Raw genomic sequence first — 17,634 nt, 5'->3', positions numbered from 1 at the left:
TGCCAGGGGCCAACAAGTGATCTAGTTGAAACTGACATATCTGTTGGCTTCAGAAGACCTGAAATATACAACAGTTTGTAAAATGAATGTAATTTCAATCTATTTCATTCTGAAAGATATGTAATCTATACATTCTAATTTTAAATAATTGTCTAGTTTGAGAATAAAATTAATTTAATAATTTTCTTAATTCATTAATATGGAAAAATGTTTTTCCCTATTAAAAAAAACAATGACCAGAAAAATGATTGAGATACTAACTTTAATACCTCTTACGTTAGGAAAAACATAGCAGCCTGCTTTCACTGGTATTAGCCAAACGCCAATAAGGCTCATCAAGTAAGGCTGACTAGCAAAAGAAACACAGAATCAAGACAAGAGGTGACCAGCTCTTTGATCTCATTCCTTCTTTAAATGAAATCTCTGTATAGTGATTATCCTCTTTTCTAAATGTACTATTATAAATCTTTCACATATGTAGAATGATGCTTTAAGATGGTATTGCACTTTAGCAAAACTCTCATTGAATCAGTTTTACACATATAGGGGTTGCAGAATAAAACCTTACGCTTATAAAAATGAATTTACTTTAATTTCTGTATAGTTTTACATTGAAACTTTCTGACATGTTATTTTAAATATAAAATTATATAGGCACCAAGTTTGATATGCATATAACAGTGAATTAATATCTATCTTGATTTTTCCCCAAATGCAACATTTGTGTCAGAGGAAGTGTATTCATGGACACAAATAAATTAGCTCTTTTACCTCAGAGCTACTGAAAGAATTGTTTGCTTAAGAAGATTAGTCCTTTTGAATGCTCAGGAACAGTACTGACAAATAAGCCTAAAACTGCTATAAATCAACTCTGATCTACAGATCAGCCATCTACTGAACGTTTAAAAAAGAGCATGCCTGTCTGAAAACTCTGTTAATCTAGCCTATTATGCACTCTTCTAAATTAAGTGTCAACAACTAACATGCATAACACTCTGTAGATTTAAGTCTTATGTGTGGAGTTGATGCCAATAACACTCCTTTCCACAACTGTCTTGAATTAAATAATGGAAGCAAGAGCCTGTTCTCAATGTAAATTCATCCACTTTAAATATGCATTTTGGTCAGTGATATAAAACTCAGCAAGTAGGCTGAAACAGGTAGCCATGCTGTAGGAATGCATGCTTTTTTGGTTTTTAAGTGATTTGTTGAGTTTAAGAAGGTTTCTGGGTCTAAATCCTATTTCACTTTACATGCTTAAGTGGTATATAAGGGTGCCTATACATAAGCAGGGAGGCTGCTCTGAAGCACTGTAATTACAGCACATCAAAGCAGACTCAATCAAGACTGCTGGAGCACGGCAATTACCACACTCCATCAACCACCCACATCTTGTGCATCAATGTAATGAATAGTAGAGGCAAGGTGTAGTGAGCCAGCTTCAAACAGGGCGTTAAAGCACTATCCTGGGAAATGCAGGTTCCTCCTCTAAATAAAGGGGGCCTAGAAGCTGGAGCTCCTGGCCCTGGGACAAGTACCCTAACCACTAGACTATTAGGCTTAAAAGAGAGACTGCTGCCTTCCTCTTCAAGTGTACAATACCTGCCTTGTGGTTTTTTCCTGACTAAAACTTCCAGAGTTGCATGGCCGTGTACCTGGGAAATTCTATTTCCCTACTAAGTCTGCACATAACTGCCAAAAACTGCAGTTACATTTAGGCACATAAATGGAACATATTTTACCCTTAGCACTGAACTAGAAGCCAAGTTAAATATTTACGTCACTATTAATGCATAATTTCAGTCACCCATAAAAACACTACAAATTAGAGAGCATCTCTTTCCCTCACTGAAGTTAGAGGTGAAGTGTCAAAATGCTTACTAAGGCCTTACAGAGATAACTAATCGACTAGATAATCATAACCTGTTCCTCCATTTTAATTTATCAGTTTTACAGTTCCTTTGAAATCCCTTAAGTACAAAGGGTGAACCAGTCCAGGATGAATTACTTTACTAAAACACTAGGCCTAAATTCAAGGATTAGCACCACAGAAACATTTTGTTTATCTGTGTGTATGAAAATTGAGTGAAACATTAGCCACTCACAAAAATGCCCAATGGAGTTGTTTTCCAATGATTATTTTTAAGTCACACTGCCATCTTCAGATTAAGTATGAGACATGCAACTCAAAGCTCTCAGGTGATTCTGTCATTTCTCAGTTACTCCTCTGGTTCTTTTCCAGTTTTTTGCCCTTTCAAGCCAATACGACCATTTTCAATTTAAACAGGAAAACCCCCCCAAAATGAAAATCTTAAAATTGGTTGTTAACAATGACAAGTTTAAGGTTCCACTGATGAGCCTGACAGGATTTCCTTTATAGCCTTAAACTTGTACAGAAAACAAGTCTGAACAGCAGCAAAGACAAACAGTGTCCTCAGTCCACAAAAAACTATAATAAACACTTCTGTAATTATAGTAAGAGCACAGTCACTTCTGGTTGTTGAAGCATCTAGTTTTTAAAAAAATGGCCTAAAACAAAAGCTATGCTTTTCTTAGTAAGGAAGTAATTGAAAGAAGAGAACGTTATGAGCTTCAAGATGTGTCCTATCACTCAAACAGTGTTTACTCAGAATTTCTCTCTTTCATCTCTCCCTATATGTGCATACAGAAGACAGGTGCCAGACTAAATAGTGCAGGATTTCAAAAGGTCTGAAATTTCACTATGGAATAAATTAAAGGAGTGAAATTGGATATTAATACAGTATCAGATATTAGCAGACCATAAATTTCTTGAAGCAGAAGTGTTTTTATTTTCATGTCTTATATATCACCAAGCATGTAATTAGCTTTTAACATGATGATAATAAGGGAAGGAAAAATGTCCATTTGCTATAAACCTCTTTTTAAAGAGTCTAGCTTTGCATGTGGTATGAAATTTCTTGAAATACGAATAGTTAAAAGCCATATCTGCAACTCTTGGCTCTTTTGAGCCCATTTTAACAGGTGTGACTATAGATATAGTTTAGAAGGATCTAGCTCCAGCACACAGAAGACAAGTTAAAAAAAAAAATACAACCCCCCACAAATAACAGTACACATTAATTTTTCACTTAATTTCGTAACTTTCAAATTGACATTATTCATGCTGTGACAAGTTAGCTTTTTCTATTTTATAGGCAACTTATGTAAAAGACCACCACTATAATACTTCTGAAATTTTTGTTAACACAAACATTTTAAATATCACATTTCATTATCTCCCTTAGACATACTGTTGCATAACATGAAGGATCGAGGTCAAATGAAAGAAAAAGTGATGCTTTTGATGCATCTAGATGACAGCTGTCTTCACTTTTGATTCCCTCTTTACTGTCATCTAAGAAGCGATAAGATAAATTGTGAACATTTTTCAAAATGTGTCTGTAGCATCCAGGTATATTCAGCTGTAATGCAGACAGTCTAAACCTGCATGTCTGCAACGCATCCTCAGCAAGCATTTCATGGTACCACTGCCCAACTTTATTACTGGGATACTTAATACTGTGCCCAACCATTGGAAGAACCACCTAAAGAAGAAAAAAAAAAAAAGATATATAAGCCACAAACATACCTGAACTAAAACCACTCCCTTTTTTTTCAAAACTTTTTTGCATGTGGTATGAAGTTTCTGTAAATATGACTAGTTACAAGCCATATCTGCAACCCTTGGCTCCTACATTTAATCATAAATATAATTCTTGCCTATTTTAGGGCTTGATTCAGCTAAGTCCACAGTACACACAATCAAAGAAGACTATGTATATATACGAGATGTAAATATCACTAGTACAGACCCCAGTCAAGATGCCAGTAATCTAAAAACAGACTAGCAACATGACTTTTTTAGATTGCTGGGAGAAGCATAACAATTACAGAATGTATTTCCTTTGGAAGGCTCCAAATCATCATTTCCTGTGCCTTTTTATACTTTGACTTCCAACTGTTCTTAAATATTTAAAGGCACATAGAACATTGTCCTTTTTATCACATGAGTGAATACTTTCTTCTCCTTCTTTTCTGGGAGAGCATATTAACGTGTAAGTGTTTTTTGTTTTTTTTTTTTACAGGGATGCATTCTGATAAAAAATAAAACCGCACCTTTAATTTAGTTGCATTATTTTCTGAATACTATTTTCATTAATTCAGCCCCCTCCCTGAAATATTATTTTTGAGACAAACTTACTTGATGTATTGTATAATTGTTAGCTGACTCCTCTGGAGCAGTTACTATGTGGACCTGGCATTAAAAATTAAAAAAAAAAAATACTTATTGTTTGACACAATAGAAAAGTAGACTGTGGAACAAATCATGTATTACATTCCATGTAGCCCTCCAAATAAATCAAGGATTTTGACATATTTGACTACAATGAAGAAAGGTTATGTTTCAACTAACGACAACAACAAAATCAAGCTGTTTAAACACAAAGTAATAATTATATTAGGAAAGAGCTGTCCATAAAATATTTACTAATGATAAATACTTGTGAAGCAAGACTCTAGCACAGGGCTTCATATTCATGCTCATCTGACTTGAAGTTAGATACCTATGATAATTCATCTTTCCATTGATTTAATCTATCTGATCTATTGTGACACCCTCTCATAATGTTTTGATCAAAATCACAATAAAAATAGGAATCTTTGGTTTACTAAAGCTGGAAGACTATTTACAGCGACATCTAAGTTTCTCTTACTCCAGGAAGTAAGTATCTGGAAGATGTTCACTCATAAATTTAAAAAACTGGGTTTTATTCTGACTGTTATCCTCATATGAAGACCATTAAAACACTACAAAAAGTCTACACTGTATCTGATGCACAGGAGAGAAGCTGGTTGCCATATATCAACACCTCTGAAAAAAGAAACAGACTGATCTGTAGGTCTTTCAGACCATATTGAAAGAAACGTACAAAAGAAAATGATCACCAGGCTTCATACATACATAATCAATCTGGCCAAGTCCTGCTCCCTGAATCCACCTTCATTTTGTTTCTATTCTTCCCATGGACACGCTAAACAGGATGGAGCTTTAACAGTACAGACATCACATATGCCTATTTGTGGACAACTGAGAGGGGACAAAGCTACTTTACCTACCTTAAATCAAAATAATTAATATTTAAAGAAAAAAGCAAAGGTAGCATGATTTGGTTAGAAACCTTGTCTAAACATAAAATCGGGACTACAGTATCTTAAACCACTTAAGTGTGCCAAGCTAACTTTTACAAGGGATACTGTTTGTAAACTCAAAACTCACTCGGTCATTCAAAGAAGAGCTTTCATCAACATTTTCTTCAGAGAGGACTAAATCACCCTCTACTACTTTTGAACCATAGATCTTAAACCTGTAAGATGCTGCTGCATTCCAAATTTTACTGCAATATGCATGAACATAAAATATGCGCATGGAATGAGGAAGACTAAACCATGCTCGTGTACAGCCCTCGTGGTTCACTCCATAGCGATTCAAGGCACGAAGTATCATCTTCTCTCTTACTTTAAATTCGGGCATCCTTGCAAGAGTGCCCTTTGCATCCTCTGGAAAAAAAGATACAGAAGTAAGGGGGAAACTGATCTTTTTTCAAATGTTGTCTACTTTGAAAAATAAATTTGGAACTAAAAGGATAAAGCAAATCAGGTAGGAAACAGGTTGTCAGACTAACTTATTTAAACTGGCTTTATGTTTATTACTCCCCAGCTTTCAATCTATCATATCAGACAAATTCAATCATTTTAGGCTTAGTAGCCTAAGACAATAATTCCATTTTCTGTAACTTACATAGAATAAAAATGAAACTAACTGCAATTTATTTGCTAGTTCAATTCAAAGAATGTATAGTTCTTTGGAAATAAAGATGCATCACTTCCTTAAGGATTCATTTAGACCATATAATTAACATGTGAAAGTAAAGAGCAAACTTCACTACAGAACTTGATGTGCTCAGTTTTAGGCCCCTATTTTTAAACGGCTCCTTTCTCCTGTGCGCAAACAGTTTTTGCATCCACAGTGTATAAACGCATTAGCATTTCCATAGCTAAGCGCTCTGATTTGCCAAAACAATAAGTACCAAGTCATTTCAGGGTGCACACCTTGTGAGAAGAAAAAATATCATGCTTGGTTTATATTGACAAGTGCAGTTTGTACCCGTGATAGAGTCTGAGCCTGGTTAAAAGTTTATCCCATCATGTTCCTTCTACAAATGCACTGTATTTGTATTTTCAAATTTTTATATTTCCTTCTTTCCTTTGTAATTTTCTCAGAGAATACTTGGAACAGCATAGCCTTTTACTTCTTGCTTCGGAAAAGGCAAGCTGATGACTTTGGAGGCCATGTCAAATGTATTTTTGTGCCTCCTAGACTAGCATAAGGCAGAAAAGTTCACCTTATTTAATCTGCAAAAATGAAGTACATCTGCCCTCCCCTGAAACCACATACCCTAGCTAACTTGTCAACATATAATAATAAGCAGATGTACAAATGTGGGGGGATCTGATAAATACTTTTGGAATTAACAATGACTCCAAGCTTTTTGGCTTTGTGAGTTAAGATGGATAACAGCAGAAACGTAGGTGTCAGAAATAGGTCATTTTAATTTGAAGACAGATTCTAGTCTCTGGCTGGAAACAGGCATAACATTTGAAAAGCTAGCATTCAAACATATCTATGGACTAAAACACTCAAAATGTGACAAATATACAAAGAAAGAGCTAGTATTATTCTGAACTGTATATGTGCATGGTAGTGCAGTTCTTCAAGCATCAAACAATGCAAAGCTCTTCTCATCCTACTGCCCACCCATCTTCCCACCTCCTGGCTGTTGCTACTTTACAGACTCTCAGTTTTAGGTGCTGCAGGGATTGCCAGAGCCAGGAGACTCTGCACCACACCCCCCATCCAGAACCAGGATTCCTGCTCTCTAGACCTCAATTCCCATGTACTTCTCCATGTTTGATTTCAATTTTCTAGCACAGTGACAAGGGGTTTCCTGGTTTTGGCAGAATGCAGTGAACAAGATAGCACTCAATGACAGTCAGACCCAGGAGACGGGGCCTGCAGGGCTTCACTGACAGTCCACTCTACTCCTGCCTTGGGCAGGGAGGGAGGAGTAGAATTTTAGATAAAGTACTCCAGCCAGGAGGTATAATGGGGAGGGCTACATGTCTCTCCACGGTTGGGTTTTTGTTTTCTTTTGGTTATTGGGGGGGTAGGGTTGAAAGGTTTCAACTCCATTATACTTTAAACACTTCACAATGTTGTGTGTTTACACCCTTTATGAATGCTTCAGTGCTGAGTTTAACATAAGACCATATTCAATTTAAAACATGTTAAAATATGTCCTTTTTGTATTTACAAAACAATATCTTGTAAAGTAAATATGACTTCAAGACAAGATGTGTATGACCAAATCCTGAGTGTCCACTTGGCTTTTACTCTACTCTCATTCTGGGAAATTCAAACTGGTGACAAGGCAGCACTGAGTAACAGTCTCAGTAAATCTTAAATCACTGTGAATTTAAACTAGAATCCATATTAAATCTTAACGAAAAATTGCTTGGCAAATTAATACAGAAAACACAGTGGTGTTACTTTGATAGTTTGTATGTTTGGGGCCTGATTCCCCATTCATGTTCAGCAATAAACTCCATTAAATCCAGAGGAAGTAGTATGATTGGCATAAATCCAAAGTGAGAGAAGAATAAGAACCTTACTACGTAGAACTTTCATGAAACACATTTTAAAAGTGAGACTTACCAGTCTGAAGAAAATACTTCTTTGCCTGGTTTACAGGATCATCTGTATCTTCTGGTGTGAAAAATAACTTCATAGCTTTTACCTTTAAAAATAATACATTAAATTATACTGTCTCTGTTTTAAAGCAATTAACTGATGAAGAAACCCCCACCTGTGAGTTTTTTGGTGGGATACTCTTTTGCAGTGAATCTCAACCAGGGTGCCAGAGATCTCAAACCAGAGATCCTTTTTCAAGGGTGCCTCAGGGTACAACACGTTATTAGCACTGTTAGGTGTGCAAACATAAGTCACAAGATAAAACCAGAGATTTCAAATAGGAATCCACAGTATTAAAAACATTTTAACCTGCTATGTTGTTTCTGAGTTCTTTGCAACACAAGAACTGTTCTATTAATTTCTGCAGTCAAAAAAGGTAGGAAAACTAAGCACTGGCATCTTCTAAGGGGTGCTTTGAATCTAATGAAGTTGAGAACCACTATTACATCTCAGAATCTGACCATTCCTTAAGATTGATGACTCAAATTCTCTTCTTCTATCCATCTGAAGTTCCAAAATTCCACACACATGAAATAAGAAGATCTAGTGCAAGGATATCAAACATTTAGTTTTTGGGGAAAACTGAGTCTGCAAAACTGTCCTAGGCCCCATGGGGCTGGTAAAGGGGTCAGGAAATTGAATGGAGGGCAAGTGGGAGTGGGGCCACTGAAATTTGAGGCACAGAGTCCCGTTTGCAATTGGTGTCAGCAGTACAGCATAAGTAATGTTTGATTTATTTCTGCTGCCCCTTGTCCTGCTGCTGCAGCTCACCCAGCCACCACACCTGGATCTGACCAGAGAAACGGGATGAGTCTGATACCCTGGTCTACTGCAGTGGTTTTCAGACTTTCTGAGTCATGTAACCATTTCATACCACTTCTTCTCCCACCCCCGACTCCCGATTAACTATTATGGAACCCTAAGTTTCTACAGACACAGTCTGAAAACCACTGGTCTAGTGCATTCTTCTCTAGGGTGGAAGGAAGGGTTTGCAGTAACATGGAAGGCTAAGAATGGTCTTCAATCTTGCAGAGGGGAAAACAAATGATGCAGGGATTATTGCTTTTTCCTTAGTTACCAGCTGCAAATCTTCCTGGTTGCAAAGTCTGGATGTTGCCTAGAGCAGTCACCCCCTTTCATCCCCTCCAACAAAGTCTAGAGACCTAAGCTAGGAATGCTTATGCTGAGGGATTTCCACAGCCTCACACACAGAAGAGTACTCATAAAACTAGAGGATACTCTGATAGAAATAACTTAAAACTTTCCACTTCAAAACTTTCCTTGTTTCTACTACTAATATAGCTACAGCTCGCTGGCATGCAAAGCCCCAGCTGCTATTCCCTGTGTTAGACAGTCTCAAGCCATTACCACCCATCTTCCTGCTCTGTTTCAGGCTGTGTAGGGAAACGTGCACGTTTACTAAAAAAATTAATCTACCTGTAATTTGAACACTATCAGAATTAAGACTAGAGAGATTTAAGTTACTAACCAGCTGCAACTAGATAACAGTAATGGTAATTTTTATTCTGCCTCAAAAGTCATGTACAGTAAAAATTATTCTGAAGGACACTGTCCTCTTGCTATAAGGATTTGATTCTCCTCTTGCTCAGTGTAACTAGGAGTAAAGTGAAGACAGTGCATCCCAGATATCTAGTTTAACATTTGATGCAGTGATCCCAACTGTCTACTACCTTACATATTGCATAACTATTTATATCTGTGCAAAGATCTTTCCAGCATGCTCAGATTCTCTCCTCTCTCAGAAAAAGTGCTAAAATGCCACAAGTACGAAATCAGAGTGTCTACTGTGTTCTTTTCTGAGTTTACGGCCTGACTCATGAAATTTTACTTCAAGAAATTAATTAGTTGCATAGGAATATGTATGTGGACTGAAAACTGGCTAAGCAACAGAAACAAAGGAGTAATGAGATGCAGCCATGTTTTGAGTAAACCACACACTGTAATAACTCGCACATTTGATTTTTAGAACAGTTCATATTTAATCCTGTGGAACTTTATAGAAAACTGCACCAACTATACTCAGCACAGTTCAAAAGTCCACAAGAAGCACTTGCAGAGGGGAGAGGAAGTTTTTAATGTTAATTCTTTTGAGCTGAATTAAAAATAGTCACCCATTAGATACTTTAGTTTTTTTCTGACAACCACAGTGTGATATCTCCAGGACAAGACAGACAACCACTTCCCAACCTTTTACACTTAATATTTAACTTTAGACTATACACCACTGTAGAAAGTGATTTTGCAATCTCTTCAAAAAATTACTCTCGCTGGTTATGTCACAAATGAGATGACTGTTCAATGGAATGGTCATCTTGAACACTAGACTCAGACATTACAATTGTAACTGTGGAAAGAGCTGACTGTAGCTATTTACATTGTGAAATAATTACCATTTCTTCATTCAGCAAAGCCAGTCCAATTTGATCTGTCCGAACATTTTGTCCCTGCCCAAATCGTTGAGGTCCATAGTAATTTACAAATCCGTTAGTCTACAATTAGAAGGAAATAAAATGGTTAAAAGTATGAATACCTACTGAACATTAAGTAAATACATAGCACAGCACATTTACATTCAGGTTTTTTTTTATTACAAATTATTTTTACAATGAAAATGTATATCAAAATGAAAATTCTTTAATGGTATCAGTATGTAGTTCATTAAAGTTTATAAACTGCTCTACTTAATTACAGCTCTTAACAGTTTCTCCATTTTACAAATGAAAAAAAAGGGAGTCTCCTGATTTTTAGAAGCACCTCACACAAGAACTGTAGCACAATGGGAGCTATAAGTGCACTTTTGAAAAACAGTAACTGAGTGCATCTATACATGTAATTAATGCAACACAAACTCTAGGGCCATTTCACCTGAGTTGACAGCTCCTGGGCACAGCGTCTACGTGTGCACCTGGGACAACAGCACTTTGGGCAAGGGTACAAGCAGCCTTGGGCGGGTAGGGAGCACTGCTGCCATACAGGCTCCAGGTGGTGGCATGAGGCAGCAGAGAGGCCGGCTAGAGCATGAGGATGCTGATAGTACAGGGCATGGTTAGGTGGCAGGCAGTCCCCACACTTCAGCACCCTTGTACCCCTGGTCAACTCCTGTCAGGGTGGATAAAAATCAATAATTTAAAAAAATAAATAAAAATAATTTTAAAAATGGATTTTTTAATTTAAAATCAGATTCTTTTGTATTTAAATCAGATTTTCTTTAAAAAAATTTAATTCATCGATAAAATACTAAATTTCTCTCATTTAAAAAAAACAACAGTTACAATTAAATCTCATCACAAACATGCTAAACCTACACTTAGTCTCATAAAAATGAATTAATGGCTCTGTCACACTCACATGTTGAGTTACCTACCAATCAAACATGGGCATTGGGGCTGCGCGACACTTCGCCAGCTGTTTTGTTTTGATTTCACTGTTTCAAGCTTGAAACAAGTCAAAACTGTGTTGAAACAAAATGAAGGGCTTCAAAACAGCCTCAAAACGAAACAAGCTGCCCCATGGAGTTCAGGCCCGTGGTGAGAGGTGGGCAAAGCTGGCACTGCGCTCTGCCTCCCACCACTGGGCTCAACTCCCAGCACCAGTCCCAAGTGGCAGCCTCCTGCCTGCACCCCCAGGAGGGCTGTGAGGCTGTGCCGGACTCCTCTGGGGGTGCAGACCCCCAATCTGCCTGCGACCACAGGAGGCTGATCCTCCTCCAGTTTCCTGCTTCCTCATTATAGCCTACGCGTGAAACATCGAAACAGCAAAACTGTTTTATGAAATGAAACGGAACAGCGCTTTCGAAACTAAACTAAACTCGAAACGACAACCTGTTCCTTTGAAATGTCGAAACAGAAGTCAAAGCGGAACGGTGCTGTTTCGCACAGCCTTAACAGGCATTCATTTCAGTTTTTCATCTCATGAAAATGGCTCTAGTCTGTCTGTCCAACCTAAATACTGTCTCTTGCTTCTTGAAAGTTCTGGCGTTTCAGTTTCTGTTTCTCAGCAGACTAAAGTTGCATGTGCAAAGACCCAGGCTGGGTAGGATTGTTGCTGTTCTGTGCTTAAGTGGTGGTAGAGCTGGGCCAAGCAAGGCAGAGGAGTCAGTTAAGACACTGTCTTAAAGACAGAGAGACAACATAGGAAAGGACGGAGGCAGAGTAGAAAGGAACAATGGAGTGGACTGGAAAGAAAAAGGGAAGACATTATTCAGTAGTACACACACAGCTTCCTATATTCCCCAACACTTTCGCCACAGAAAAACTGTCAGGGCTTCTAGGCATAAGAGAGACCCTATCTGGGAATATTTTGAAGAAATTCCTTCCCTAGGTAAAAAAAAAAGCACGTATTAAGTATAAGAAGTGCAAGAAGGAAATGCAGGGCCTAGTTACAATAATGAAACATCATAATGAAAACTGCTTATTGGGAGAAAATGATGTGAATGAAGATCTGGATATGTCTGAAGAACAATATGGATCAGCTGGTTAGTAAATTAAATAATTCACTTTGCAATGCAAGACTCTCTATGCCTTTTAGTACAAGTGTGATTTAACAAGTAAATTCCCAAGGTGTTTGCCATGTTGGATGTTGCTAGAAAAAGAAGTTTAGCTTAGCTAATCCTTATGGCTTGTTTAATTAGTTAACCAAGTTTAGAATCTATTACCCAAGCTTACTGTATAGAAAGCTGCAGGAAGAAAAATCTAGAAGTCTAGAGTTGCCAGTTGCCACCGGGTGTCATTTTCTTATTTTATATTGCATAATACATGCCCCTTATTCTGGAACATCATGGCCCCAGACCACAGTGGGGATACCATAAGTCTATACCATATTTTACTTCAGTGTAGCTCAGGTTTTCCAAGGGAACCCCATCCTATACTTGTTTTCTCAAAAACAGAAGTGCCGGCGAGTTCAATGGGGCTTACTCCAAATTAAGTGCACTCTGGTGCAGTCAATCTTAGCTTTTTTGGTAATTTGGAATCAGATCTGCATCCTAGCTGAAAAAAAATGTAAATGATTAACTAATAATAGAGTGAAAAGAACTGAGAAGAATGACTATTCAAAAGTCATTTTTGTTTCCAGATCCCATTTAAGCATAAGAGACTTCATCTATCTGCAACAACTTCTGTTGGTACTTTTAGCAGCAGTGCTGTAACTAAACATATTTCAGACAACAAAGCATCAGTAGCAAGCAAAACATTTCAATCATTCAGTAAAACCACCACCATGGATGGGTTTGCAGTAAAGACCAGCAAACACCAACAAGACATCATAGATAAAAAGATTGCTCAGTTCATTTATGCCACAAATTCTCCTTTTTGCATTGTTAACAATAAACACTTCATTGACATGGTTGAGTCCTTACGACCAAGCTACACTCTCCCTGGTAGAGCAGACACTGGCGGAAAGTTGCTAGATACAGTGCATGAGAAGGAACCTGAACAGTGTGGGAAATTTGCCAGTTTAAGCCTTGATGGGTGGAGCAATTACACAATGACACAGTAATATGTGCCTGCGTGACAACGGAAGATGGGGGTGCATATCTATTGTTTCTGAAAGATACATTGGGAAATGCCCACACAGCAGAATATTTAAAAGAAGTGACAGTGAAAGTGGTAATAAACTGCAAACAAAAATTGAACCGTCACTTGCGCAGTTTTGTCATAGACGATGCTGCAAACATGGCAAAGATGAAAAGATAACTTAAAAGAAGAAACAGAAGGATGCTCTTTAATAACATCTGGCTGCAGTGCCTATTTAATGCATCTTTTAGCCAAAGACTTAAGTACCTCTCCAGAAATAAAAGAAAAATGTTGAAGTCGCAAAATATTTCCATAACAACCATTTTGCTTCAGCTCCACTAAAAAGAGCAGGAGGATCCAAACTAATTCTCCCTTAATATGTTTGATGGAATTCTGTGGTTGATTGATGGTTTTGAACAATTTATTAAGAACTGGCCTATCCTCATAAAAATGTGTGAAGAAAACCATGATAAAATAGATGGAAGTATCTCATCCAAAGTATCTAACATTGGATTAAAGAGAAATGTAGAGGATATGCTCGGTATACTGAAGCCTATATCCATAGCCTTAAACAAACTTCAGAGAGATTGTTGCTGCACTGCTGATGCTGTCGAAATTTGGAAGGCACTTCAAGAGACACTGAAGAAAGAAAACATAACTAGAAAGTTAAACTGCAGGTGATAAAGAAGCAAATGGATCAAGCACTAACTCCACCACATTTTCATGTAAACTTTTTCAACCCCAGATATAAAGAAAGACGCCTAACTTCTGAAGATGATGCTGCCATTGCATGGGCATCTCAAAATCATTCCTCAATAATGCCAGTCATAACAAATTTAAGAGCTGGAGGGGAACCATTTAAACAGTACATGTTTACTGATGATGTTTTGAACAAAGTCACTCTCCTGAATTGGTGGAAATCATCAGCCAGGCACCTTGAAACAGAGTTCCTTCAGTTGCTAGGCCAACTTTTCACAGCAGTCGCTCCCTCTTCAGGCACAGAGAGAATATTTTCATCATTTGGTATTATTCACTCAAAGATAAGAAATCGACTGGGAGTTGAAAATGCAGGAAAACTCATATTTCTGTTTCAGTCTATAAATATAAATGACAGTGGGAGTGGGGGAGATGAGATCTAGTTGTAGAAGTTTTAAGGATAGCATACGTTTAGTGTTGTGATGACTTGTCTGTTAGTGTTAATAAAATTTGAAAATTAAACAAGAAGTGTTTAAGGACAGATGTTATAAAATGCTATATTGAGTTGTAAATTAACATGTTTTAGTGATCAGATTTACACCACTGCTTAAGAAATATGCGAAGAAGTATCAGTGGGAAATTTGATTTAAATCAATGATTTAAATCAAGGTTCTCTCTTGGTGATTTAAATCATGATTTAAATCAATCCACCCTCCTGTCACTGTTTATACACCCATTTCAATGCAGATACTGTTTCTGTTGTAAGGCAGTTCTATCACCAACACTACTATTTGACAGTGGAGTTAGTTAATTTACTGTGTCCTAATACTGGCACATGTAGATGGAGACACTTTACTGCAGAGTAGATTAGCTCCACAGCAAAGTGCACGCGTAGATGCATCCACTGAGAACGAGATGCACAAATGTACTTAGCTAGCCAGCCATCATAGATTTCTCTGGAAAATTAATGTCAAATTAGACATTAGGGGAATTTATACACATACTTTTCTGTCCCACAATGTGCCAGAGATCCGCCCGTTCAGAGCAGGCTTGATTAACTGAGTTTGCTCTGCACAAGAGTTGAGGCATACTGCACTACACTCCATGTAGTTGTATATGCGGCAAAATGAGCATAAGCGTGCAGAAAACACGTGGATTTTTTAACTAGAGAACTACCAATATGTTTTCATTCAAAAGTGTGCCACTGCCATTTTCTCAGCGCTGTCATGCATTTTGCCGCTTATACAACTGCAAATGTTGCAGCGCTAGGCACTTTTCGAAGCACCCAGCACCGTGGTGCTTACATGTATAAAAATGCAGTAGGTGCTTACATGACTTTGAGACTGTAGGCATGAATGACTTGTTCAACCACATGCACACAAAGGGCCCGTCCACACAATCATTAATGCATAGCAGTTACTGTGCATTTAGTTTAGTACTTGCTTCGTGAAGTACTAAATTAAATGCTCAGTAACTACAGTTACTGCACTGCAGCACTGGTGCTTGTTTTTTGTGTGATGCTTATTGCATGGTAGCCTAATAACACTGCGCAGTAGCATATTAGCATGGTTTTTGACTGGCACGCTACTGCGCAGTGTTATTAGGCTTCTGTATAGCAAGTGCCTCATGTAGACATACCCAGGAATTCACCAGGAAGAGATGCTTCTTCATGCTCCCTCTCAAAAAGCTAAGCTTCTCCATGAAAATAAACCAAATCAAAATGTTTCTGCATACATTAATCATTACCTACTATATATCATATCAAACTAATTGAGTATTTTCCATGTGCCAAATGCTTAAGTTGCACAAAGTTCCCATTGAAATCAACATTAATAGGAGTTTGGCCTCAGTACGATCTGTATAAAAAGATCAGTTAGGCTCCAGAGTGGTGAGAGACGCGCGGGTGAAGCCTGCTGCGCCCCCGCTCCCCCCCAGACACCCCCTCAGCAGCTGCAGAGCCCCCTGCCGACCCCCAGCACAGCTGGAGGTAAGCGGGCTCGTGGTGGGAAGGGGTTAACTCCTCGCTCCCTGGGAGGAGGCGGCTGCGTGGAGCCGGCCGGGTCAAGCCCCCGCCCAGGCCCCTACTTGGCCCAGCCCCCCAGGGAGAGAGAAGAGAAGGAGTGGGGTACTCACCAGTCCCCTTCCTGTACTGCAGGGCCCCCAAATCCCGAGCAGGGCCCCCCCTGGCCTGAGAAACCAGCTTTCCCTGACGGCAGGCCCACCGTGCATGCGCGCAGTTTAAAAGGGCCAGCCAAACAGGGGAAAAAAGCTCAGTTAGGCTCCGGAGCGGTGAGAGACGCACAGGTGAAGCCCGCTGCGCCCCCGCTCCCCCGAAGCCCCCCAGACACCCCCTCAGCAGCCGCAGAGCCCCCTGCCGACCCACAGCCGGAGGTAAGCGGGCCCGTGGTGGGAATGGGTTAACTCCTTGCTCCCTGGGAGGAGGCCGGCTGCGTGGAGCCCGGCCCGGTCAAGCCCCCGCCCAGGCCCAGCCCCCCAGGGAGCCACACGACCGGAGCCGCGTAAACAGGCGCTCGAGTTAGCGTGGAGTTTGTGCAGGAGAGGGCGTGGGAGGGCACGGGACCCTGCCTACAACCCACCCAGAGCAGTCAGCCCCAGCCGTAGCCAGCCTACCAGAGGCATGACACGGATGGGCATGCGCTGCACCCCAAGAGTCCCCTCGGGCTCTGCTGACCCCCCCATTGGGCACCTCAGAGACGGCCACCCAGACGGAGCCCATGGTTCCGGGCTCCACGCAGACCGAGTCCCTGGCTCTTGGCTGCGGGGGTTGCCTGTCCCTTTTTCAGGCTCTGGGGCCCGGGAGCATGGCCACCTCCCCTTGCAGGGTCTGCTCCCTACTGGGGTCTCTGGCATGTCAGCTGGAGGAGCTCCAGGCCACAGTCCAGAGACTGCGTGCCATCAGGGACTGCGAGCAGGAGATAGACTCCTACTGCCAGGACCTTCTCCCCCAGGAGCTGCAGGACAGACCACCGTCTCCCTCCAGGACTAAGGAGGACTCTGGGACCTCCCGCTCCGCTCTGCCCAGTCAGTGACAGGGACCAAAGTGGTCAAGGGCCCTAAAGCCCGCTGCACCACCCCTCCCTCGCCGGAGCTTAGCAACAGGTTCACACCTCTTGCAGCCCCAGCAGAGCCTGCTCAGTTGCCAGCTCCCGCAGGCAACCCAGGCTCAACCGCAGCTACTGCCCCCACTCTCCCCAAGACAAAGCAAAAGGCGTTTGTTGTGGGAGACTCCATCCTGCGGGGAACTGAGGGGTCAATCTGCCGCCCCGACCCCTTAGCCCAGGAAGTCTGCTGCTTCCTGGGGGCCCACATCCGAGACACCGTGCAGAGGATCCCAGAGCTCCTCCGGCCCACAGACCACTATCCCATGCTCTTTATTCACGTGGGCACCAATGACATGGCTTGGAGCACCCCCAGCCAGGTCATGAGGCAATACAGGGAGTTGGGAGCGGGGCTTAGGGGTCTGGGAGCTCAGGTGGTGTTTTCGTCGATCCTCCCAGTCTCGGGCTATGGGCTGAGGAGGGAGAGGAGGATCCACGCAGTGAACCAAAGACTGCG

General features: G+C 40.3%; 1 protein-coding gene across 2 annotated transcripts in view; it reads right to left on the bottom strand.

Moving 5' to 3' along the window:
- Positions 1-2,144: 2,144 nt before the first annotated feature.
- Positions 2,145-17,634, bottom strand: part of PUS7L (pseudouridylate synthase 7 like) — a 26,873-nt gene continuing 11,383 nt past the window's right edge. For both annotated transcript variants that reach the window (XM_019543351.1, XM_019543352.1), the window contains exons 5-9: positions 10,243-10,341; positions 7,796-7,877; positions 5,300-5,580; positions 4,223-4,276; positions 2,145-3,566 (exon numbers count right to left, since the gene is read on the bottom strand). In XM_019543351.1, the coding sequence (XP_019398896.1) occupies positions 3,237-3,566; positions 4,223-4,276; positions 5,300-5,580; positions 7,796-7,877; positions 10,243-10,341 (846 nt within the window). In that variant the 3' untranslated portion in view covers positions 2,145-3,236. The remainder of the gene's footprint in view (positions 3,567-4,222; positions 4,277-5,299; positions 5,581-7,795; positions 7,878-10,242; positions 10,342-17,634) is intronic.

Source organism: Crocodylus porosus, unplaced genomic scaffold (assembly GCF_001723895.1).
Source record: "Crocodylus porosus isolate Cpor-Errol unplaced genomic scaffold, CroPor_comp1, whole genome shotgun sequence".
NCBI classification, from domain to species: Eukaryota; Metazoa; Chordata; order Crocodylia; family Crocodylidae; genus Crocodylus; species Crocodylus porosus.
Note: the sequence above shows the minus strand (reverse complement) of the source record. Positions and strands in the feature narration are given on the sequence as shown.